Below are 18674 nucleotides of genomic sequence, written 5' to 3' on the forward strand. Positions count from 1 at the left end.
CGTCACCCCGACTTAAATGTTTATGGAGAGATTTATGTTGAGAATGGAAACCAGCAAAATTTTAGCTTATTAATAACTTATGGAATACAAATATGTTTGTGAGTTTCCACAGCTTGTGAAAATGGCTGCATGGACTTTCACCAAATTTGGTGGGTACGTTCAAGATGGCCTAAGTTGGTGTATGAGGAGTAAGCCCTGGCAGGCCTCAGAGACAGGCAGGGTCCCACCGAGTGACTGACAGTGAGCCACAGCAGGGCTCCTCTAAAGCAGAAGGGGGAGGGGGAGACCAGGACAGTGTGATGAGCCTGGCTGCACAGCCGCCCCCTTTCTGCTGTTCTACACTGTTTCCTCTGCGGCCAAGCCTTAAGTCAGCTGAGCCTCCTGTCACCTGTCACAGGGTGCTGATTCTAGCTGATTCTGTAGCTCATACTGTATGACCTTAAGCAGTGATCAAGTCAAGGGCTTACCCTTGGTTTCTGAGTCACCAGGTAGGGCTGGGCAAGGTAGTGTCCATGGAGATGGAAGCCAGCAGTGGACCAGCATGGGGTGCCAGAGCCCAAATGGGGTGAGGGGACATTTTTGTGGCTTGGGGTGGTGGTAACCAGAGATTGGTTTTGTATAGAGGTGACTGATCCAGTGTAAATGTATTGAGGATGATAAGAGACTGCTGGGAAAAAGAGAATGAAAGGAAGGCAGACAATTAGAACCTCAAGAGGACCTGGGAACAATGGCACATCCAGTACCCAGATTTGATTTTCAAATACCAAAGGAATCAAAGCTCCTTAGAGTAATAGCAGATCCCGGGGCTGGGGTAGAGAACGTACAAGATGAGCCTGCAGCACTTTGTTGTGCCAGAAGGTAAGCAAGAGCTCAAGACAGACGGAGAGATATACAATGACGCAACACCAGCTGGAAGGAGGGGCTGTCCAGTGCTGTATCTAGGACAATTTGGGCATCAAAAGAAAAATGGTAACACCAGATATTAGAAGCCACTGGGTAAAATAGGAATCCATAGGTCCATACAGACAGAAATAAATAGGGGAATAAATACATGGAAGGCTGGGTGTGGTGGCTCACGCCTGTAATCCCAGTACTTCGGGAGGGTGAGGCGGGTGGATCACCTGAGGTCAGGAGTTCAAGACCAGTCTGGCCAACATGGTGAAACCCATCTCTACTAAAAAATACGAAAATTAGCCATGTGTGGTGGCTCGTGCCGGTGGTCCCAGCTACTCAGGAGGATGAGACATGAAAATCACATGAACCCAGGAGGCAGAGGTTGTAGTGAGCCAAGTATGCACCACTGCACTCCAGCCTGGGTGACAGCGAGATTCTGTCTTGAAATAAATACATGCATACATACTTACATATATACATACATGTATGGAGACAAGAGAAAGCTTTTTCTTACAATAGGATGCTAACTAATAAATGTATAAAAAATGATGGAATTGGGAAATTATCATTTGGCCACCATCATAGTAATACTTTATCCAACCAAGAAACATCGATGGGTGTGAATGTCTGATGAGGAACAAGATACTTGCAAAGGCTTAAAGTCCCTCCCTACACAATACTAATTATGACAAAGGGGCAAAAGCATTATCTACCCGAATCACCTGATCAAAGTTAACCTCACCAGCAAAGGGACGAAATCATGCACCTGCAGGATGCAGTGGAAAGAACACAGTGCCACAACCGGGATACTCCTGCCAAAGATCCAGAGTCTGCATTGGATCATGAGGAATCCTCAGGCAAGCCCAACTTGAGGGATATTTTACAAAAGACCTGACCTATAGTCTTAAAAAATTCCCCAGGAATTGTTCCAGATTGAAGGAGACAAAACACATGTGACAACTAAATGCATCATGTGATTCTGAACAGGATCCTTTTGTTAAAAAGGATGTAGTTGGGACAACTGGCAAAATGGAAACAGGGTCTGAAGATTAGATGGTAGTGATGTGCTCAGGCTGCTTTCCTGATGCTTTTGTTGTGTGGCGGTCATCCTTGTTTGTACTTGAGGGTGGTGGGGCATCGGGTCAGCAACTGCTTCCAAATGGCTCAGGAAAAAGAGGTATTTTTATTTGTATTACACTTTTCTGTAGGTTTTAGATCGTTTGAAAGAAAAAAGTTTTTAAAAAGTTATTAAGTATCTTCTAACAGTGGGGCATCTTAGATCAGAGTTGTGGTTAAAAGCTAGCTTTACAAAATATGATACATACGTACAATGGGATACATTCAGCCTTAAAAGGGAAGGAAATTATGACACTTGCCACAACACGGATGAACCTTGAGGACATTTTGCCAAGTGCAACAAGCCAATCACAAAAGACAAATACTGTATGATTCCACTTTATAGGAGGTGCCTAGAGGAGTCAAACTCATGGCAACAGGAAGCACAATGGTCGTAGCCAGAGGCTGGAGGGAGAAGGATGGGAAGTTAATGTGTAAAGGGTACAGAGTTTTAGTTTGGGAAGATAAAAAGTGCTGGAGATGGATGGTGGTAAATGGTTGGCTAGCAATGTGTGTACTTAATACCTCTGAACCATATACATATAAATAATTAAGAGGTAAATTTTGTTATGTGTATCTTATAATTGTTTTTAAAATTGGGAGAGGGGAGAACAGGCTTTGGTGTGAACCCTGGCTTGGACTCTCAGCTCTAATACTTGTCACTGACAAGTGCTTGTCAGTGGGGATGACATCGTTGTCTCTGTGGTGCAGAGCTACAGCGCCTGCAGGAAGCCCTGCAGTGCAGGGGCTGGGGCGGACAGCACATGGCACACACGGCACACACTCGCAGTGGGTGAACTCCCCTTATCATCGCTCATCACGGACTCCACAGCTCTGCAAGGCTGCTGCTGTTTCCCCCAGTACCCTCCCTTCCCATCTTTAAGAACTGCCAGCCACCCAAAGTCTGGACTTGCTATCCTCTCTCTAGGAACTTCCACTGGAGACAGAGAGGTGAAGCATGTCCCAGCTAAAGGCATATGTAAAAATTTACAGGCGCTGATGTCTCTGGAGACAAGGATGGAACTGGTAACAGCTTCTAGAGGGGGTATCTGAGAGACTGGAGGGACACTGATGGACTTCTCACTGCTAAACCCATTTGTACCCTTTGAATGTGTTCCCACTACAAGCTTATCTATGTAAATGAAGAAATGGATAGTGTCAACCTAAACAACAGTCTATCTAAAAGAAAATAACATTATTCAAGACATTGCAATGGGAATATGCATGCCATGGCAACCTCTGTGTGCATTCGGGCAGGTAAAGAAAAAGATTTTTAAAGAAAATAGGAGAGGATTACATCACTGACATAATTATCCTTGGCTACAATAACAAGGATCAATAACAAGGGTGGCGTCAGTCCAAGGTGGGACAGGCAGTTGCTGGGCACATGTCCTCGCAGAAGAATTTGTGTATAAGGCTGCAGTGGCCTTTGTGCAAGGCTGTGGTTTTTGCAGTCTTGTGATAGTTTTTTGTTATCAGGCATTCCTGCATGAGAACCTTTCCCTTTTCATGGCCTTCCCCAACTCTCTATATATGGGTTTTTTAACATAAGTGATTCCATTTTGACTCTGACAGCTTTCACAGTAATCAAATTGTCAGAGGGACCCCTCCTCTTCCCCTTCTCTCTCACACCCTTCAGCCCACTGCCACCTTGCAGTAGCCCCAGCTCTCCATTCAAACTGTACTTGCCCTTGTTGATAAATTCAATGAATTTCTCCCTTGATCTTACTCTCTGCTCTGTGGGATTTTGGCATTTCAAACACCATTTCCCTCTGCTTCACAGAAACCAGTGAGATATATCCACTATTAGAAGAAGGGCCATATCTGTCCCAGCCACTGCTGTAGTCCGATGGCAAAGCACATTGCTTGGCACACTTGTGCCAAATATTACATATGGCATGAACAAACTATTACACAAAAAAGCAAAATCAAAACAAAACCTCCTACCAACCTTAACACAAAAGTAGGCTCAATAATAGCACTGGCAAACTCACAAAAGACATCTTGATGTGTAAATAGCCAGAAATAAAGGCAGAGGCCATCAGTTTTTAAATAAAGCAGTCTTGGTTGTGATATTATACCACCTTTGTGTAAAACGTTATCATTGGGGAAATGAGGTAAATATCAATATTTATACAGTCTATTTTTTAAAAAAACTACATATGCCTCTTCAATTATTCACATGTAAAAAGTTTAATTTTAAATACAGCAAGAAGTACAAACCTGATCTGTCAACTGAAGAAAACATCTACCAGCTGGAGGATCATTTAATGGGTAAATCAAACAAATGCTACAAGACAATTGGTCGGGGCATTTTTTAGTTGCAAGCTGCAAAAATGCAAATAAACCAGCACAGTAGGAGTAGGTACTGGGCAGCAGCAACTCAGGGCAGGGCACACACCTAATGAAGCCATGGCTGTGAGGGAAGAGGTGGAAAGCGGAATGCCAGTGGTATGGGTGGCTGTCTATATTTGGCGAAACCTTACAAGAAAGAAATGAGCCCGCAGACAAGTGTTCCAGTTTGTCAGCAGAAATTAAAGAGGGACAGTCCAGATATTCGAGGACCTGTAATGTTGAATAAGTAAACTGACTCGGCTGCAAACAAGAAATAAATGCAGAAAACAGTGGCATGACAAAGGCCTCAGTGTGAAGATGAAGGATGTGGCACCCCAGCAAACTTTCCAGCGGGACAAAATGGCTCAGGGGAAAAGAAGTCTGGCTTTTTTTTTTTTTTTTTTTGCACAGAAGAACCACAGGTTTAAATCTAGACTTAAAGTTTAAATCTAGAGAGGATGAGGGTAAGGGAGTGAAGAAATATAGCAGATTTGAGAACTGAGTCACAAAAAAGGAAATGTTGAGTGTGGCTTCTGGCCCACGTTACTGAATAAAATCAATCAGGTCAAATTCCTACTACATTTTTGAAGTTCATTCCGACAAAAAACAAATTCACAAGCCCAGGTTCCAGAAGTCTCTGTTCAAAACTCAAAATGTTCCTTGGGTCTCCAATCTTGTAGAGGATGAGGATTGAGAAGGCTGCACAACCTCTAACAGAGTATTGAATGTCTCTTTTGGGTGTGGCCAAAAAGGATGGAAAGGAAGGATAATGGAAATGAAAGAACCTAGCAGAGGGTGAAGGCAGAGGCCAGAGGACAATGGAATGGGGAGACCCCGCTAAAGAATGGAATCCAGTCCTAAACAAGGAATATCTGCCAGCCTAGGTTAAGTGACCTCACAGCAGCTGCCAACTGGGATTTTGGAACTGCTATGGGCCAGGAATGACAGGCTTCCCATGCTTCCCTTTTCTAATTATTCCTGTTGCTTATCAGGTGAGATATTGGGCAACCTGCATTTTAATTCTTAGGTCTAATAAAGGAGCTGCCTCGTCCCTCCTGTAGAGATGTCCTGAACCTTGGGTTGGATGCAGTGACTAGGTGGTACTTTGGGATCATCTTCCATGCAGCAGGATGAGTACCTTTGTAGGGAAAATACACCATATATTTGGCAGTCAGAAAGGCTGAGATAGACTTCTAGTACTCATATTTGATTCTCTTCTTGTTCCAGGCGCTTGCAATGGGAGAATTTTTAAAATGACATAGTAGTCTTGCCCTTCAGGAGATGTTGGACACACACGCAATCATGACTTAAAATGTTTCCTGAGCAAATGTGATTTTTAGTGTGCATCAGAACCACCTGGAGGGCTTGCTGGGGCCCTCCACATCTCTGAGTCTGGGGTGGGGGCCACATTTCAAACAAGTCCCAGGGTGATGCTGATGCTGCTGGTCGGGGATATGTTCAGAACCACTACTTAATTGATCTGTTAGCACTTATTCAGTTCATAGTGCTAGAAGGTGACACAGAATGCATAGACATTTTTACCTTCCACCCATCTGATGAGTAAACAGAGGATAAGGCAAAATGACGGAAAGAGGATCAAACCATTCCTTAAATTTTGCTATGGAGCCAAAAACGTCACTAAAAGCCAAAAGTTAAAACAATCAGGACTGGGTCGAGATGAGTTGGCAATATCAAACATTTAAGTTGGTAACTGGCAAAGTCCCAGAAGCAAGGGTCTCCAGTAGCAATCACAGATGCCGTCCCAGGAAAAAGAACTGGACTTCAAAATGATAGCCTTCTTCTTGCCTCAGCTGACCCCCACCTTACATGATGGGGCTCTTAAGATACTCATGACCGCAAATCAGCTTACAAGTGTTGGCAGTATTTGCTCATGTATTAGCTCTGTGTTCCACTGGGCTTTTGCAAATAGCAGCGGTTTTTCCAACTAGAGCGAGAGAGGCCTAACTGGCTTGTGACAGCTAATTTCTTGTATGGGAATGAATTAAGCAAGGGTGTGTTTAAGAGGTGGGATTTTTTTGGTGGTCTTGTCTTCCTCAGGATCTCAGAACATACACAATTTTTCTAGTTTCTGCATCACGAACCCAACTGAAAACTCAGTTGAGGATGCAGAGGTTTACCTGGTGACCAGTTCCTAAAGGAGGAAGAGGCTTTCTTTCCCCTAATCTTCCAGTGCTGTTGTCTTGACTCACCTGTGTATGCCAATCTGAATACGGTTACCCAAGGCAACATAGGCACGTCTTCCCTTTCAGTGATGCTCAGCTAAGAGTCAAAAAGTCCACTGTCCACCCAACAGCAGTGATGTGCCCAGGTATTTCTGTAATCTCATGTTCTGCTCCATTTTTTTCAAATGAAATAATATCTAATCTAGGTGACTCTTGGTGGATATAACATAATGATTAAAAAAAATAGAAACTCTGGTATTTGGCACATTTAACATTTTGTGAAAATTAGGGTGTTTCTCATCAACTGGTCAAGCCATCTCTAGTAATGGAAAAAGCAAAGTAAGAGATCTGAGATGAACCAAAAACATATACAAAATGCAGTTAACTGAGCATTTGGGAGCAAAAAGGGTGAAGCTTTCTGTGGGCTTTTGCCCTCTTTGTTGCTGAGTTGAGGTCAGTGTGGGATAGGTAAGATGCTGGGTCAACAGAAAGTAGCTGTGCAGAGATCTCCCTCCCAGAAGAGTGCCTCACAGGAAAGGAGCTTCCCATTAGAGCTGTGTGGTCCTGAAGAGAAGACACTCCATATAGTCTGAGCAGCTTTTCTGCAAGCACAGGACGTGTAATTCTGGCCACTCCATGTCTGCCTAGTAGTAGAGAGGACTGGAGGGCCCATTCTCTGGGGTCAAGAACTTTGTTGACACCTGCAACTGTGAAGGCAGCTTGAAATGGAACTGCACCTACCAGGTGGGAAGAGACATTTCAGTTATAACTGCCACCTGCCTTATACATGTGGCCAGCTTGCTTTAAAATGAGGGCACATGCTACCAAATATCTTGCTGAATATGGCAATGCAGTCCTAATTTGGGGGTATTTATGGTAAAGGTAGAAGTGGAGCATTTGTCTTAACAGGGAACCAACTGAACTGGTTAAATATGATCAGATTAGCAGTAATATGCAGTAGTAGACTCAACCAAGAACCAAGACTCTTAGTATGACATAATCTTGGGTATATTAATCCAAGGCTTATTACAGAGTTATGTTCAGAGGCGTGGCAGCATCAGCATCACCTGGCAGCTTGTCAGAAACACTCACTCTTAAGTCCCACCCCAGAACATCTGAATCAGAATATGCATTTTCCCAAGATCCCCAGGTGCTACTTCTGCACACTTAAGGTTGAGAAACATTGACACACACCATGGACTACCTCAACTAAAGGCTGGTGTCAGTAATGGCTCAGGGAGAAGAGAAACAGCCAGCTTCTAGCTACACCTACTAGTTTCGGAGAGAATAGTTCCAAGTTATATGTACCAATCTTCACTGCCAGTAGATCATGTGTGGTGCACAGAAACGGCATAGAGACAGAGGATAAAAGTTGCCCTTCACAGACCTGAGGTCTAAGGTTCAGTTGAAGCTTCAGACTAAGAGTATCAAATGATTTTATTATGAAAGATAAGCCATTTACCGACTACTTTCCTAAAAAAACGCAAATGTGAGAATAAAGTAAACGTAAGTAAGACTCACTAGCCCCTGCAGGACACGAAGCAGCTCTGGACAGACAGCCTGCAAATGAGTTTCCTTACACCTCATGTCTGAACTTTTCACACATTCCAGGATTTCATGTTTTGTTACCTATTACAAAGGAAAGGAAACTGGCTAGAAGATTCACGTATAAGAAGGTCACAACTTTAAAGTTATCTGACGCTAATGACTTGTACAATCTAGTTTGGAACTCTGAGAGACAATATCAAATAAGCACTGGCAAATACCACCCCCAGTTAACCTTTACTGTCACTGTTCTTTCAAACTGTCTTTGGGATTGGTTATGTTCTCTCACTGTAGCTTTCGTTTATCTCAGAGCACAAACACTAAAGTCCATGTGCAGTCTCCATGTTCAAATAGAGTCTGTTTCAGGACAACCCTGGGTTGCTGTAGTGTTTCTCTCTCTGTAGTGTCTCCTTGGTGTCACACCCCTGGACAGGGGACCAAATGGCAGAACAATGCAGGGGTGACACGGTCAACTTTCCTGCTGCTGAACTTGCTCCCCTTTCAATCTGTTTACTGCCCATAGTCAAGGTTGAAATCTTCAGATCAGTGACGACCTTGGCCTATCTTCAGTCTGAAGTTGCTCTCTTATGTAACCGAATCCATTTCTTCACCAAAAATTGAGCTTTCAAAAGGTGACAGGCATATTCTAAAAAGGAAAGATAATATCGAAATTTTATTGATGAGAGACTATATTCACTTACTTTTATGTTCCTAAAGGAATTTACAATTAAAAAGAAAGACTTAAAATGCATGTTTTACACTCCATATTGGACTCAAGGTCTTCTCTCAGTAGAGGCACAAAAAGATAATCCTGATGCTCTTGCATTGTTCATCACTGACGCTCAAAATGCCCTAGTGAATTCACCTCACTTTCTAAGAATAACAGACATCTCAACGAGTCTTAAAAAGAGAACACCAACATCAGAATGAAGGGATAAAATATACCCCAATGGTCAGCAACAATGGCTAAGAGTCCACTGTTAACTTTATCACTGCTCATACTGCCTCCCAAAATCTGCAAAAAGCATTCTTTTGTACATCTACAGCTGTTTAAAATTACGTCATTCCAAACTTAATTGAAAAAAGGGGGAGTGTTACTAACAGAAGAATCCCACGGTAATCGATGGTGGTAAACGAACTCCTTCTAACTCCATGGAAATCCAGTCGCACTCAAAGCAGACTCTGAATCCCATTTAGAATACCACTTCAGAAGGCACTGCTTGATTTTATGTAAAACTGCAAGCCCAAGTTAACTCACGTCCAGGGAAGAGACTTCTTTAAACACTTCAGAAAAATAAGACTTTCATTTGAATCTCCCTTATACACACCAATCATCTCAGCTGGTTTCTAATGAAGCATCTATTCAGAGCTTACATGTTTAGCTCTAGTGGAACAGAAAATCAGTCACTGACACAGGAAAATGCTACTAATTAGTTCTCAGTAAAAAATGACTCATAACAGTAGAAGACCATCTGTAGTAAATACTTTCTAAATGATCCTCAATTATGGCTTACCCCATTCCTATCCATTTTACATATCTACATGACAGAAATGCATGCTCCTGGACAGAAGACAGGATACTGGACCTTAGGAAGTGTCCTGAGATGGAGCTGGTGGGTCCTGGCCGTCGGGCTCTGGAGGGGGTGCTGGCACAGCTGCTTTTTTCTGGGCTGCCAGGAACTCATGAATTGCTCGTTCTATTTGTGGCCTGAAGATGTGGTTTAGTTTTGGATCCACCACCTGAGAAATAATCCTGTCTACTCCAGCTTCCAACATCCCTGACCTTGTGGAGATAAACAGATCATTCTGTTATTTAGTTCCTTTGGGATTATCTTTAGCTTCAATAAATATCATGTGGGAGCCCAGTAAATGCCCACCTTCAAAGCTACAGCCCTTCTAGAGAGTTCTTTTAGAGGGCAATCCATTTACCACATAGAGCTCAAGCTATTTTCACTTTTGAGGGACAATTCTCAACCACCAGCTGTTATTCCTAATGCACACACTCCAATCTCAACCAAAATCACCCAACCTTGTACAAAGGAACCAAGAAAACCTAAGTGGGCTGCTCCAAAGACAAGAAGCAAATGACAGGATGACAAGAAAGAACTTGATACGTGTGGCACTGAAAAGCTTCATCGTACCGTTAAAGCCAGCAGCCTAGAATTTGACTCCATTTCCTTCAACATTTATTCTCTTAATGGCCTAAGTAGAAGTAGCTTCAGTAGCAACCTGTTTACTAATCCTCAAATCTTAAACAAGGCAGATCAGTCAGGGTTGGGAGTATTTACACCACCAGCAATTCACCATGGCCTTCAGCTGTGGCTGCCACCTGTTACACATAATAGGCAACTTGGAGGCAAACAATAAACAGACAAGAAACAAATGAGTTCCAAGGTCCTAGAGGGTTAAATTACATCCCCAATCCATTCTGAAGTAGAGCAAAAATCAAAGCATATCAATGTCTATATTCAAACACTTAGGATAGGGTACTGGAAACGATGGTGACAGGAAACAACTCATATTTGGACAGTCTGGAAAACAGCCCATAAGGTTCAAAGTGAAGTGTTCTCAAAGGATTGAAATATTCCAATACCATCACAAGCATGTGGGCAGGTTTTACTTATTTTCCTGTAGACTTGAGACTTCTGCGGACATTTAAGCCTTTGGGTAAAAATAGGCTGGACAGCAACTGGGCAAATGGTCTGTCAGGGTACAGCAAAGGAAAAACATAAGTAAATGTACATCATGACAAAGACGAGAAACAGGCCCTGAACTGGGAAAGATTATTAATGTGTAAAGTGCTTCCTGGATTTAATGGTAACTAATAGCTATCGACAGGAAGCCTAGATGTAAACACACCACCATTAGAGCACTGAAGGGCACATTTTCAGGTAGACCAGGAATTAGACAGTATCCATCCTAAGCGATGAGCATTGTTCAGTACAGCAAAGTTAGCAACAGGCTATGGGTCAGTTACAAAGCAAAGCCACCTCTCCTCAGTCACAAGCCAATACCTATCCAACTTTAATCAAACCTTTCTGAGTCGGATTCACAGGGGTCTTTATTAGATGTGAAAGCCTGACATTATGAACTGAATGCCCCCTAAACTTCCTATGTTGAAATCTAATCTTTAATGTGATGGCATTTGGAGGTAGGGCCTTTGGGAGGGGATTGGGTCATGAAGGCAGAGCCTTCATGAATGCAATTTATGCCTTTACAAAAAGGACCCCAGAAAGTTAGCTCTTTCCACCACATGAGAAGAACAAGTAGCAGACTGCAGCCTGGAAGAAGGCCATCACCTGAACCTGACCAAGCTGGCATCTTGGTCTTGGACTTCTAGTCTCCAGAATGATGAGACGTAAATTTCCGTGGTTTACAAGCCACCTAGTCTATGGCACTTTGTTAAAGCATCCCCAACTGACCAAGACTCCTGATCAGGGAAAACAAAGTACCAAGAGGGTGCAGCTCACTTTCCTGGAGAGTTTTAAAGCTTTTGAGGAAAACATAAAATCTTGTCAGAAGCCTAAAGTAGAATATGGAATGAACAAATATTGTATAGTTAAAAGAGTTATTCACCATAATTCAGTTCAATAATAGAGGCTGATTTCCTGTTAAACCTTCCAGGCGGTGGCACTGGGTTACACCATCTGGACCAGAACAGCCAGGCCAGTGAGCCAATGCTCTGAAGGCCTGCAGTGTCTATCTGGGGAGAGCACCCTGGGGTAAGCAGAAAGTCTGCGTTTCAAAACTCCAGTAAATTTTGCCTCAAAATCAAAATGCTAGCAAGAATTGTGGAGAAATGTCCCAGTATTAAAGCCAAGTTCATGTTTTCAGGGTAAATACATTCCAAGTCTAATCAAAAAGCAGGAAAAAAAAAACTTCACAGAGGTGGTAAAAACTATGAAGAGAAGCAAAGAAATGATTAGCGTAAAAGTCAGGAGACTTTTGAGTGGGGGAAGGTATGTCCGGGGCTAGGCCATTTTGGAGGGTGTGAGTCCATTTCTCAGCCTGGGTGGTGATCAAGGGATGTTCTAATTATTTGTTTTACTGTACTTCTGTGCACTTTTCAGTATTACAGCTCCTACTAAAGAAATGCAAAAAGAACATGCATGTCCCTAGAATGACACCCATGCTCATTATGGAAATCAACAGCAATGTAAACAGCCTTCACACAATTATGGCAACTTTCCAAATATTTCAAAATGTTCAGTGTTTTGATTTACTCAATATGCTGGCCAGTCCTTTAAAAGACAGGGTAAACACAAGTAACTTTAGCTGTGAAACAGGCTATTCGTGAGGATGAGTGATATATATAAAGACCAGTGCCAGACATGTAATAAAGACTTGCTCAGTAAGTGGCAGCTACTGTCCCTTTCTTTCTCAAAGTGCCTGGTGCCACCAGTCTGCTCTCTGGAAAAAGGGAAAGGCGCTCAGTGCTGACTCCAGAATGATAAGGCACTGGGCATCTTCGGATATCAGGCTTCTTCCCAGCATTCAGCCATATTGAAACTACTAGCATGCTAGTAAAACTTCTTTTAAAAACTTTAAAAATCTTAAAATCACTGCAGATTCACAGGAAGTTGCAAAGAAGTGTGCAGGGAGTTCCACACACACCTTTCACCCAGCCACCTCTAATGTTAGCACCTTGCATAACTACAGTGCAATATCAAAACTAGGAAAATGACACTGGTCCAATCCAGACTGTACTGAGACTTCAGTTACACATGCACTCATTTGTGTGTGTAACTCTGTGCAACTTTACCATGAGTTGTTCCACGTAAGCACCACAATTCAGATACTTGACTGTATCATCAACTACACCATCGCAAGTTCCCCTTGTGCTACCACTTTCAAGCCACACTCACCCCCCTCCTCCCATCCCTAACCCCAGGGAATCATTAATGTGTTCTCCCATTTCTGGAACTGTTAGCTCATGAATGTTATGACCAGATTCTATGACCCTCCTCCACTTTTGTGCCCAGTGACAGTGAAAAGTCATACAGATAAGCTATCAATAGCACCTTTATTAACTAAGGTTCAGTTTGTTACTGTGAAGTAACAACACGTTATTAAGACCATGCCTTCCTGAAAGCTGCCACCATTACTCTTTAGAGGTGGCGGCCCCAGTGGACTCAAAGAATTTATTTAACTCACATTCACCTGTGAGAATAAAAATCCAACTCCTCTTGCCCAAGATCCAAGCCCTGATATCTTGGTATAAAACTCACGTGTATGTTCAGATGACACTGAAACTTCAGAAAGCAGGGAATGTCTCACAGTTTGGAATGTCTTTCAATGCACCCAGGAGAGATGTGTACACAGGAGGCCTACACTGGCTGTAGAAACTGGAATTTCAATTTCAACTGAAATTGAAAGTACTTTGCTTACTTTAACCTTAAATGTAATAAAGGAGCAGACTGCTGCAACTCCTAAGTGATACTTGATATAACGTCCCATCAACCTTGTCTAAACAGAGATATCAACCTTCTTGGGCATCACACTTGTGATTACTGCCTTTTCAAAAGCTTTAAATTCTGCTTACTTACTGAACCACACTCTGCCTCAGACCATTTCGCAATTGGTTTTTGTTCATTGTAGGATTCCATTCCTGCTTGTCCAGATGTGTTGACACAAAATTATCCACTTTCTGCCTCAGGTTTTGGTAAGCTGGCTAAAATGTTAAAAAGAGGAGGCAAGGTCATAAGTTATATCACCAAAGTTTTGAACTTAAGTCACTCAGAACATTGCTTTCCACAGAAACATTATTGTCAAGTCTAAATACACTTTCACTGAGCATGAAGATCACCATGCAGTGTGGCAGCCATGAATTAATGGTTAACACAAGTGCCCACTTTATGGTGGGTGGGCACAATGCCAGGTGCTTTACTTATATTATTCCACCTACTTTTCAAGTAACTACATGCAGCAGGCCTGAAGTCAACCCACAGCTTGGACCCACACCTGGGTAGCCTGCAGCCGAGCCACCAGCTGAGCCTTCCTAGCTCAGCTGAACTTTGGTTGACCTGCCACCCCACAAGCATGTGAATAAGCGCTGGTTTTAAGCTGCTGAGATTCAGTTTGTTATGCAGCATTACTGTGGTAAAGTTTGCTAACAGGCAGTGAAATGAAGTTGACAAAGGAACCAGGAGGCCTCAATTCCATGAGTGGACTCTTCTGAAAGGCTGAGAGAGCAAACTCAAAGACTCCACTAAACCTGGAAAAGAGAAAGGCAAGGAGATGGGGGCAGAGGACTAAAATTCACAGATACCATGTGCTATCTGCCTAGTAACGCCTTCTTCCTAGTAAATGTCTTCCTCTCTTCACAAGGGTAGGGCAGAGGGTGCCACAGGAGTGGGTGCCTGAGCCATGCTAAGACAATGCAGACATTTCCTGGGATTTCCCAAATTGGAGCTGACCGTCTGTCTTGAGAGGAAGAAGCTGTAAGATGTAATCAAGAGATAATAGTAACCAAATGGATGACTCCACTCTGAAGCAACAGAGCAGACAGACATAGAACAGGTGGGGAATATCTGGTTCCAAATGCATGCCTACCCTCTGGCAGAGTTTGTTCAATCCTTCCATGGATTCCATGAGACAACAGATTCTCCCCTTTGCTTAAAGCAGGATGATTTTTGTCCCCTGTAAGCATAAATCCTGATACCATACCTTCTACTAAAAATAACATCTGGTTTGAGATGATACCGTTTACTGAAAAAGGACAAAGGACAGTGAACATCACTACCAAAACATGTAAGAAACCCAGGTGATAGAGAATAACCTCAGTTCCTGAAGTCAAAGGAACTCATGAGCCCACCCATAATGTTTTAGTGTTACTACCTACCCCATCATCTGTTCACTTAGCAGTTTGTTCTATTTGTTTTGGGATGCATTACAAAGTAAATTATAGACATCTGTTCGATTTCCCCTAAATACTTCAGCAGTCTGGAGTGGGGCCCAAAATGTGCGTGTCTAACAAGTTCTCAGGTGATGCTGATGTTGTTAATCCAAGCACCACACTCTGAGAACCACTGGGCTACAGCAACAAAGGTCTCAGATAAGATATGCCTGAAAAAACACTATCTTCAAGAATTAAAACCTGTAATTCCCAGAAGGAACAGCTAAGGAGATGTACATGGGAAGCTTCCAACCACTACTGGTCCGCTCAAAACAGTAGTACACTCCCTCTCAGGGGATACGTTCCAAGACCCCCAGTGGGTGTCTGAAGTCTCAGGTAGTACTAAACCCTATATACACTACGCATGAATTTCTCTGGGGGCCACTATGAAGTAAAATAAGGGCTACCTGAACACAAATACTTCCATATTGCAACAACTGGGTAAATGAAACCACAGAAAGCAAAACCTTGGATGGGGTGGGCTACTGTAATCGTTTTCGTTTTAAAATCACAGGCACACATTGATTAAGCCACACAAAACCAAATGGAGTATAAGAAATATGAATGGAGAACTTGTCATAGGGTGAAAGCTGTCAATACATATCTGGGATGTCTATGTATTGAACAAATTACTTTGTTTCAAGGCCATTTCTAGTTGGGCTTCTAATTTTGGAGAAGTAACAGTGTGTACCACTTTCTCTCTCTACATATGTATTTACTACCCGGTTTACATGTCAGTTTTCTATCCCAGACTCTAAGCTTTGAGGACCGGGTAGTGACTTAACTTGTTCCTGTACTCACATAGCTTGGCAACTGTAGGCCAATAAACGTTCAACGAATAAACAGACGAGGTTTTACCCTATCTTAAGGTCTAATTCTAAGCTCAGTCTTGCTGTGAGGTAAGCAAAATGTTTCCATGACAGGCTCTGGTAGGAGAAATCACTACCCTGTAGGAGTCCAGTCAGTGACAAGTCTCCTTAACCTACAACCACAGTCGTGGAGTTTCGAAAAGGGAGAAACTTAACATTCCAGCAACTACTGTATGTCTGACACTTAGCACCCATTATTTCATTGAATCTAAACCAGCCTGACAGGTAAAATGAAAGCGTTTTACCGATGGGACGGACCTATGACATAGGATCTAGGCTCCAAATCCCCTTTAGTCAATGATGAAGTGCAGAATAAGGGTGCTGTTTCTACAGTTTACCTTAATTCAACGGCGCAGTAAAGTCTGCAAAACAGAGCTAGAAAAAAGGAATAAATGGCTATAAAATGGTGATGACTGTGTGTTCAAATCATTGAGTTTAATGTCAGCTTCTCAGTGGTGAGTACGGAACAGGTGGAAATTCTAAAGCACTCTTGCTTATCTACTTGGTTTCGAAGTTCGTTATTAAGGGGCTCTGAGGAGTTCCATCTTGGGAATGATAGGGTCTAGGCTCTAAAACCCACATTGAAACCCCAAGTTTGGAAAAGCGAATGGTTAAAATCACAGCTAGTAGAAAATAACGAGGCAGGAAACCCACGTGTGCGTCGCTCAGAAAGCTCTCCGTACTGCCCCAAGCGGTGTAGGACCTCACTGCTGAGATTTTTAAAGCTATCTTTTGTTTTGCTCTCAGCTTTGGAAAATCAAAGCTGCAACGCGGCAGCCTCACGTGCAGCCCCGCTCCCCTCAGCCCAGGCGGCCTCAGCTACCTTTGTGTCCACGTCGGCCAGGCAGTCCCGGCGGAAGCTGTCAAAGAGGCCCCGGCTCTTGAGCTGCTCCACGATGAGAGCGATGAGCTGCGGGTCGCCGGGAGGCAGCGAGGCGGGGTTGATGGGGCCACCGCCCCCGCCGGCCCCAGTAGCGCCCGTCGCTGCCCCGGCAGAGGCCTGGCCCGCTCCGCCGCCGCCCACCGCGCCCGTTCCCCCGCCGCCGCCGCCGTCCGCCATGGCTGCGCCCCGGGCCCACAAGGGAGACCGACTATAGCTTCTTCTCCAGGACGGAAGGTCTAGAATGTGTAGAGGCGGCGAATGGGGCGGTGAAGGGGAAGGGCCCCAAGGAGGCAGCGGCGGAGATGACGGTGGTGGTGGCGGCGGCGGCGATGGCGGCGGGGGCAGTGGTGGGGGCAGCGGAGGCGATGGCCAGCTCTGAAGCTTCAGAGGTTGTGGTAGACGCGGCAGAAACTGCCTGCTCGATTCCAGGCGCGCCCCAGATGGCGTCGTCGTTGACCTTTGCATTGTGGGGCGGGAAGTTTTCTCTAGCCATCTCTGGTGTTCTTTATAGGCAGCACCCTGGCCAAAGGAAACTACAACTTCCGGCAGGGCTCGGGCTTGCTCGCTGAGATTTCGCGAGGGCAGTATGGGAATTGTAGGCGCAGCGCTCGTGAGCGCGGCAAACCTCCGGGCCTTCCCCACCCACTCTGCAGACTTCCCATTCATCAACACATCGCAGCAGTGCACGATTGTTAACAGTCATCTGTGGAGCTGATTAAAAGTATAGATAACCAAGATTATTTCTTAAAGATTTTGATCCAGTATTTATGGGTCGAGACCTAGGAATCCGTGCTTTTAGCATGCACTCCCACTTCCTCCTTGAACAACATGATCCAGGAAATTCCAGAAACAGTGCAATAGTCAAAATTCTATTGTTCAGAAATTTGCGGGTTTCCCTCCTTTTGGTTTTAATAGCAGTGCATACTCATTTTAGAAAATTGGAAAATAACAGAAAAGTGTGAAGAAGAAAATAAAAGTTTTCCTTAAGCCTCTCATATATATATATGTGTGTGTGGATTTCCTCCCAAATATTAACTATTGTCAATAATAATGAGCCAATATTGAATAATTTAAAAATGCCAGGCATCATGCTATGCACTTTACACACACTACTTTGCAATAATCTAAAAAGCAGATACATACTTCTATTATTGCTATTTACAGATGTAGAAATTGAGGCAGAAGAAAATTTGTTAACCTAATCACATACCCAGAGGTAGAAGAGTAGGATTTGAACCCAGGTTTTGAGGATCTATATCTTGCATGTTTCGCCTAAGGTATCCTGAGAGCTAGCTGGTATCGCACAATAGGTAAGGCTTTATATCCTGATTTTTAAAAATAGCCACAATTCATCACTGGAATCCCATAGCTGCCACCGTTATCCTCTCTTTCCTTCATCTTTTGCCTCTTGTTAGCTCAGCTCCTGCTCCCAACCTCAGCAATTATGTCTGCTATTGTTATTTCCTCATCTTACACATAGAGGGAATAGAGGGAATGTAAATAGCAAATTCTGCAATGTCCTTGGTTCCTGGGGAGATGCAGAATCGGTAGAGATCCAGGACATTCTCCACACCAACATTTAGTACTTAAGAGAGTTTGAATTTTTTTTTTTTTTTTTTTGAGACGGAGTCTCACTCTATCCCCCAGGCAGTGGTGCAATCTCAGCTCACTGCACCCTCCGCCTCCTGGGTTCAAGCAATTCTCCTGCTTGGGCCTCCCAAGTAGCTGAGATTAAAGGTGTGCACCACCACACCTGGCTAATTTTTGTATTTTTAGTAGAGACGGGGTTTCATCATATACGCCAGGCTAGTCTAAAACTCCTGACCTCAAATGATCCACCCACCTGGACCTACCAAAGTGCTGGAATTACAGGTGTGAGCCACCACGCTGGCCAAGAGAGTTTAAATTAACCCTCAAAAGAAATGTTCAGGTGTTAGATTATACTCCTCCTCTAA

At 43.6% G+C, this 18674-nt stretch overlaps 1 protein-coding gene across 2 annotated transcripts; it reads right to left on the reverse strand.

Annotated features, from left to right (window-relative positions):
* Positions 1–7517: 7517 nt before the first annotated feature.
* Positions 7518–17058, reverse strand: BOD1 (biorientation of chromosomes in cell division 1). Of its 2 annotated transcripts, XM_064376567.1 has the most exons (4): positions 16660–17056; positions 13619–13743; positions 9659–9855; positions 7518–8718 (listed from the first exon to the last, which is right to left on the reverse strand). In XM_064376567.1, the coding sequence occupies exons 1-3, from the start codon at positions 16894–16896 to the stop codon at positions 9660–9662; spliced, it is 558 nt and encodes a 185-aa protein (XP_064232637.1). In that variant the 5' UTR covers positions 16897–17056; the 3' UTR covers positions 7518–8718; position 9659. The 2 variants fall into 2 exon arrangements, with proteins under 2 accessions (XP_064232637.1, XP_064232638.1); XM_064376568.1 differs by lacking the exon at positions 9659–9855 and having other exon boundaries at positions 16660–17058.
* Between the last annotated feature and the right edge of the window lie 1616 nt (positions 17059–18674).

The sequence above is a fragment of the Aotus nancymaae genome, unplaced genomic scaffold, assembly GCF_030222135.1.
Source record: "Aotus nancymaae isolate 86718 unplaced genomic scaffold, 86718_ANA_hifiasm-v0.15.2.pri h1tg000015l_1, whole genome shotgun sequence".
NCBI classification, from domain to species: domain Eukaryota; kingdom Metazoa; phylum Chordata; class Mammalia; order Primates; family Aotidae; genus Aotus; species Aotus nancymaae.

Excerpts from the sequence above, each read along its gene's own strand:
- BOD1 (XM_064376567.1), bottom strand. The coding sequence starts at position 16,896 with ATGGCGGACGGCGGCGGCGGCGGGGGAACGGGCGCGGTGGGCGGCGGC. Across the intron at positions 13,744-16,659 it reads TGGCCGACGTGGACACAAAG|CCAGCTTACCAAAACCTGAG; the intron begins GTAGCTGAGGCC and ends TTAACATTTTAG. Across the intron at positions 9,856-13,618 it reads CTGAGGCAGAGTGTGGTTCA|GTCAGGGATGTTGGAAGCTG; the intron begins GTAAGTAAGCAG and ends TATCTCCACAAG.